The sequence below is a fragment of the Pholis gunnellus genome (assembly GCF_910591455.1).
Source record: "Pholis gunnellus genome assembly, chromosome: 17".
NCBI classification, from domain to species: Eukaryota; Metazoa; Chordata; class Actinopteri; order Perciformes; family Pholidae; genus Pholis; species Pholis gunnellus.
In genome coordinates this window covers 1,378,793-1,384,885 of record NC_136544.1, presented here as the reverse complement: position 1 = coordinate 1,384,885, position 6,093 = coordinate 1,378,793, and the positions used below count along the sequence as shown (strand labels likewise).

Genomic DNA, 6,093 nt, shown 5'->3' with positions numbered 1-6,093 from the left:
TGTAAGTTAACTCATGACCTGGACCAATGAAAATACTATAAGGTCAGAATTGGTATTTGTCAAGTGTACATTACTACCTGGTATGTAAAAAAAAACCAAAACGTTCTAAAAACACTGAATTTAAGTGTTTAAAAAAAAAAAAAGATAAAATTTTCTAACTGGAGATGAGAAAACAAAACATCCAGTCCATGTAGTGAGGTGGAGGATGAAGTGGGTCGGATAGTTCCCTGCAGCTCGTGCCATTTTACTGTTGAATCAACACTTGAAGAGCACAGTCAATTGTTGGCTGGAACAAGGAAAATAAAATGCTCCTCACTGGGTGTTTACACATTTTTGGTTTCTATATATATATATTCAAGATTGATATGTCACAATAATATGAGACATTGTCAAAGTATGTTCTTACACAAAGCACAAAATAAAGAGCCATGATTGTGTGAGCCATCACAGCTTTCCAAGTGATTTCATAGCTGTGGTAGTTACATATTCAAGCCAATTCAGTGAAATGTATTTGTCTAGCCCAAAATTACAAATTAGCCTCAAAGGGTTTTACAATCAGTACAGCATACACCATCCTCCGTCCTTGGACCCTCGCATCGGAAAAGTAAAAACTCCATAAAAACACCGCTTTAAGGGAGAGGAGCTCTGTGTATCCTAGGAAGTCTCCCAGCAGTCTAGGCCTATAACAGCTTATCTAGGGGCTGGTCCAAGGAAAAAACCTGAGCCAGCCCCAAGTATAAACCTGAGCCAGCCCCAAGTATAAACCTGAGCCAGCCCCAAGTATAAACATGAGCCAGCCCCAAGTATAAACCTGAGCCAGCCCCAAGTATAAACCTGAGCCAGCCCCAAGTATAAACCTGAGCCAGCACCAAGTATAAACCTGAGCCAGCCCCAAGTATAAACCTGAGCCAGCCCCAAGTATAAACCTGAGCCAGCCCCAAGTATAAACCTGAGCCAGCCCCAAGTATAAACCTGAGCCAGCCCCAAGTATAAACCTGAGCCAGCCCCAAGTATAAACCTGAGCCAGCCCCAAGTATAAACCTGAGCCAGCCCCAAGTATAAACCTGAGCCAGCCCCAAGTATAAACCTGAGCCAGCCCCAAGTATAAACCTGAGCCAGCCCCAAGTATAAACCTGAGCCAGCCCCAAGTATAAACCTGAGCCAGCCCCAAGTATAAACCTGAGCCAGCCCCAAGTATAAACCTGAGCCAGCCCCAAGTATAAACCTGAGCCAGCCCCAAGTATAAACCTGAGCCAGCCCCAAGTATAAACCTGAGCCAGCCCCAAGTATAACCCTGAGCCAGCCCCAAGTATAAACCTGAGCCAGCCCCAAGTATAAACCTGAGCCAGCCCCAAGTATAAACCTGAGCCAGCCCCAAGTATAAACCTGAGCCAGCCCCAAGTATAAACCTGAGCCAGCACCAAGTATAAACCTGAGCCAGCCCCAAGTATAAACCTGAGCCAGCACCAACTATAAACCTGAGCCAGCCCCAAGTATAAACCTGAGCCAGCCCCAAGTATAAACCTGAGCCAGCCCTAACTATAAGTAAAGTCTTAAGCCTACTTCTGTGTGTCTGCCCACCGGACTGAAACAGGAAGCTGGTTCCACAGAAGAGCTTGATAACTGAAGGCTCTAAATCCCATCCTACTTTTTTTTAGGAATCACAAGTAACCCTGCATTCAGGAAGAGCAGCGCTCTAGTGGGGTAATATGGTACTATAAGCTCCTATAGATATGATGGTGCCTGACCAATGAGGGCTCTGTAGGTGAGGAGGATGATTTTAAATCCTCTTCTGTATTTTACAGGGAGCCAGTGCAGAAAGGTTAATAATACGCAATTAATATCGGTTTTCTTAGTTTTTGTCGTTAAACGTGCTACAGCATTCTGAATCAACTGGAGTCTTAATAGACTTATTAGCGCAGCCCAATAAGGAATTGCAATAACCTAGCCTAGAATGAAGAAATGCATGAACTCATTTTCTGCATCGTTTCAAAACAGGATGTCCTATAAAACAGGACAGGACCAATTGACACCGAAGAACAAACCGTTACGAAAACCCTTTATTGTTCAAAACAGACAAGTAAAAGTAGATTGGCCATGACAGTGACATCGCGAAGGGAAACCGATAAACATGCAACAGGACGACACAAGCTCATCCGCTAGATACAGAGAAACATTTCAGGAACGATATAGAAAAGCTAACTAGCAGACCCGGGTGCAGCTGATTCGATCCCTTCCTGTCAATGGTGAAGTATAACATAAGGCAGTCAGGGTGCAGGACTTTATGCTTATAACACTGATGTACATGATGAAGAAAATAAGATGCATCCCGAAGACCAGAAGTCCTAAAAAAGGAAGTTTACTGAAAATATTTTTTCGCGTGAAAACAGAGTAGAAAGGGTAGGCTGAGACCCAGTAAAGAGACACTAACGTACAATAGTCACACCTCATATGCTAGAAGCTATTCACAGCTGAGCAAATTAACTTTAGAAAAAGAAGAACTCAAACAGCCTCTGAAGGAGACAGGTACAGCTCGAACACATCACATCGTTTGGCCTTTGTTGGACGATGTACTTGGTAGTTTTGATATGATTACACAACCTCGTCTCCGGTTTTGAAGAATTGGACCCTTTGGGTTTGTACGTGTCTTCAGTCACGTTTCACTGATGGTTAGGGGCTCATTAAAAAAAAAGGCAAATTTGTTTTAAAAAACCCATCATCAAGATGAAATGAATGGCTCCATTACAATATAATTTCTCTCTTCAACAGCAGCAAAAGGCCACCCAAAGCAAAAAGGGATCTGAACCAGCGAACCCTTGGTCTGGAAGCTACTATGCTAGTTTTAATACAGTATACACAACACATGAACATTAGGCAGCAGAGAGAGTACCCTCGTGTGGTAAAGTCAATCGTGCCGAGTTCAAAGTTCTATGCCGTTGTAATTATGCAAATATCAAAAACGTGTGTTAAACATAGCGAGCTGGGCAAACTAAGGAATGCTCCGAGCGTGCTGAGAGTTCCGATTGGAGAATGTAGAAAATAAATGAGAAACCCGGGTGGCACAAAGAGAATAGATTTTTACATTTTCAGTCGAGATACAGGTGGGAGGAGAGTGCGCCCGTCTCCTTTCAGGGCAGGAAAACAAACATGTTTCCTCGGTCAGCTACCTTGGCAGTTCAACCCTAATCATGTGTGATTCTCTCTACTCTCGCTGCCAAAGTGGCTGCTACAATCAATTACCAGCAAACCAACGTTAACCAGCAAAATGTTTATTTCCCGCCCTGCACCTCAACACGTTTTTCGTCTTTGCACCTCCTCCTCCACCACTCATCTAGTCCTTTTTCTCCTCCTCTTTCTTCTCCTCCTCCTCTGTGGGGTAAGAGTGCCAGGTGAGGCGCTCCTCGTAGAAAGAGATCACAACCTGGGGACATTTGACGTTGGCCTCCTTGGCGGGGACCAGGTCAGCCTCGTCAGAGTTCTTCCTGTTCATTTGAATTCAAGAGGAAAAGTAGAAAAAGGAGTAAAGGAGGAGGGAGACAGAAGCCAGAAGGTGGAGTTGAGAGGCAATAGAGAAACAAGCGAGGGAGGGAAAGTAAAGGGAGGAAGAGCAAAAGAGAGAAACGTGTTAAGACAATGGCGCCTCATCTATTTCCGCCAACAATAAACACAAACTGAGTTTCCTGTGCTGCCAACGCTACTAGCTCTCCTCCTGACAATTTCAACACAGATATATTTATTGGAATATTGACATTTGTTAACATGCCTCTTGCTTGTGGACATATCAATAATGTTGCATTCATTGTCACTTTCCTCCTTGTAACACACTCCTCCTCAGCTCCGCCTCGTGCCCGGAGGGTGTGATCGAGAGGAGCGATGCGAACACAGGCACGGCTTACGGAAGAAACGGGTCGCGCAACGCAGCATCATACTATATCGATATAAACGTTATTGTCTTATTATGTTTGACATACCTTAAAAAGTCACTGTACTGCCCCGCCCTAGTGGCAAGATCAGATCCTTTGTGAATACGGCCACTGAGGCTGTACCAGTTGGGAACCACTACACACAGGTGAAGTTGTTTCATAGCTTTAAGAGCTCTTAAAGCCGTGATTAAAACAACACGTAAACATGTTCATTTAACAAACCATGTCTGGTAGCACAGTAATTGGGTGAGAGAGGGAGAAACCACACCTCTGGCAGAGCAATCGTTACGCAGTCAGTGACTAGCTTGTGTTGCGTTTGGTTCGCTAACTGGCTAGTCAGAAATTGAACTCAGCTTTCCAAAGATGTGATAAACCACAGTTAATTTATGTTTTAACAGGGGGGGCAATCACTTTTTCACACAGGACCATGTAGGTTTGATTTTTTTTCCCCCTTAATAATAAAAACCTTCATTTAAAAACTGCATTTTGTGTTTACTTGTGTTATCTTTGTCTAATATTTAAATTTGTTTGATGATCTGAAACATTTAAGTGTGACAAACATGCAAAAAGATAAGAAATCAGGAAGGGGGCAAACACTTTTCACACAACTGTATATTATTGTATTTAGAATCTGAATCTGCAAAGTAGCCTCACTCGTAACTAATACTGTTAAAAGTACAACATCTCTCTCTGAGATGTAGTGGAGCAGAAGTACAACAACAGCAGTACAAGTTCCCCAGAGCTGAAATGTACTTCGGTACATTCCACCACTGCTAGAGCACAAAGCTGTATGCAGGAGTGCAAAGTTCTTCATAGATCCAGCCTCTTCCTTTTGCTCTCAAAGTGCACCGGATTGGTGCATCCAACTTTAAAATGTAAAAAACAAAGGCTCACCACTTCATGAGGAACATGAGCTCTCCACTGGAGTCCGTCGCTCCGATGATCCTCTCCGGCTGCAGACCTCTGCCGAAACCTCTGGCCTTCTCACCCTGGAGACAGGAAGTAGAGCAACACAAGAGAACACATGACCAAAGAAAGAACACAGACAGGAAGAGATAATGTTGCAATGATCGTGAAAGCACCTGTGTGTAGATTTTGTACATGATTAGTCAAAAAAATATATATTTTGGCTTTTTTTGGTCTTCAGTCTGGAGCAACCTTTGCTCACCTCTTCTTTCTTCCTCTTGCTCCCTCGCTCCTCCGAGTCTCCCGAGGTCTCACTGACGACTTTCCTCTTGCCCTCCTTCTTCTTCTCCTCCTTCTCTTTGTGCTTCTGCATGTACTCTGCGATGAGGTCGGGGCAGTCCAGGTTGTCTTGCGGCTCCCATGTGTTATCCTCCCTGGAGAGGTGGGTGCAGACCGAGTGAATGAACGGAAGAGGTTTTAGTTAAATTAATTCACCCACCCAATTACCAATTCTTTCTGTCTCTCTTTTTATTTAAATGCAATTTTCTGAAGTTATTTGCAGGGCTGTAACTTAATGGCAAAATTCTAAACTTTCGACTTTGAGAAGATGATACTGTATGTGGACATTATTCACCACTTTGAACTAAAATCTCAGGTAGTATTATTCGACTCATACTCACTCTGAGAAGCCCTTCCATTTCAGCAGAAACTCTACCCTGCCCTTCACCACCCGGCGGTCCAACACTTTCTCCACCACATACTCCTCCTCTTCCTCCTCCTCGGGTGCAGCAGCACCTGCTGCTGCACCCGCTGCTGGTGGTGCTGCTGCTGCTGCTGCTGTGGCGGCTGCTGCTGCTGGTGGTGCTGCTGCTGCTGCTGCTGTTGTTGCTGGTGGTGGTGCTGCGTCTGCTGCTGGTGGTGCTGCAGGTGCTGCAGGCTGCTCCTCCTCCTCGGCCTTCTTGCCCTTCTTTCCTGCTACGGTCGCCAGCTTGACGTCTGCTGGGGGCGCCTCTGGTGGACCCAAGAGGAAGCAGGGAGAGACAATGAAGATGAAGAAGGGGTAGAACAGCTATAAAGAGCTGAAGAGAGGTGAAGTACAGTTTGAAGTGGAGCCACAAGCTGCATGTACAGCGACAAGCAGCCGTTCAGTTTACACTCGCCATAGAGAAGCCAATGCGAGGCGCACCAGAAATAATGTAATCACGACGGCGCGTGGGGCCTGTTTGCTCCTGTTCGCTCCTTACAAAAGAATTTTTGTAACTTG

At 44.8% G+C, this 6,093-nt stretch overlaps 1 protein-coding gene across 1 annotated transcript; it reads right to left on the bottom strand.

Annotated features, from left to right (window-relative positions):
- Positions 1–1,998: 1,998 nt before the first annotated feature.
- Positions 1,999–5,644, bottom strand: cbx1a (chromobox homolog 1a (HP1 beta homolog Drosophila)). Its single transcript, XM_079176785.1, has 4 exons — positions 5,510–5,644; positions 5,092–5,263; positions 4,818–4,912; positions 1,999–3,482 (listed from the first exon to the last, which is right to left on the bottom strand). The coding sequence occupies exons 2-4, from the start codon at positions 5,200–5,202 to the stop codon at positions 3,332–3,334; spliced, it is 357 nt and encodes a 118-aa protein (XP_079032911.1). The 5' UTR covers positions 5,203–5,263; positions 5,510–5,644; the 3' UTR covers positions 1,999–3,331.
- Positions 5,645–6,093: the final 449 nt, after the last annotated feature.

Excerpts from the sequence above, each read along its gene's own strand:
- cbx1a (XM_079176785.1), bottom strand. The coding sequence starts at position 5,202 with ATGCAGAAGCACAAAGAGAAGGAGGAGAAGAAGAAGGAGGGCAAGAGG. Across the intron at positions 4,913-5,091 it reads GCAAGAGGAAGAAAGAAGAG|GGTGAGAAGGCCAGAGGTTT; the intron begins GTGAGCAAAGGT and ends TCCTGTCTCCAG. Across the intron at positions 3,483-4,817 it reads CTCATGTTCCTCATGAAGTG|GAAGAACTCTGACGAGGCTG; the intron begins GTGAGCCTTTGT and ends TCAAATGAACAG.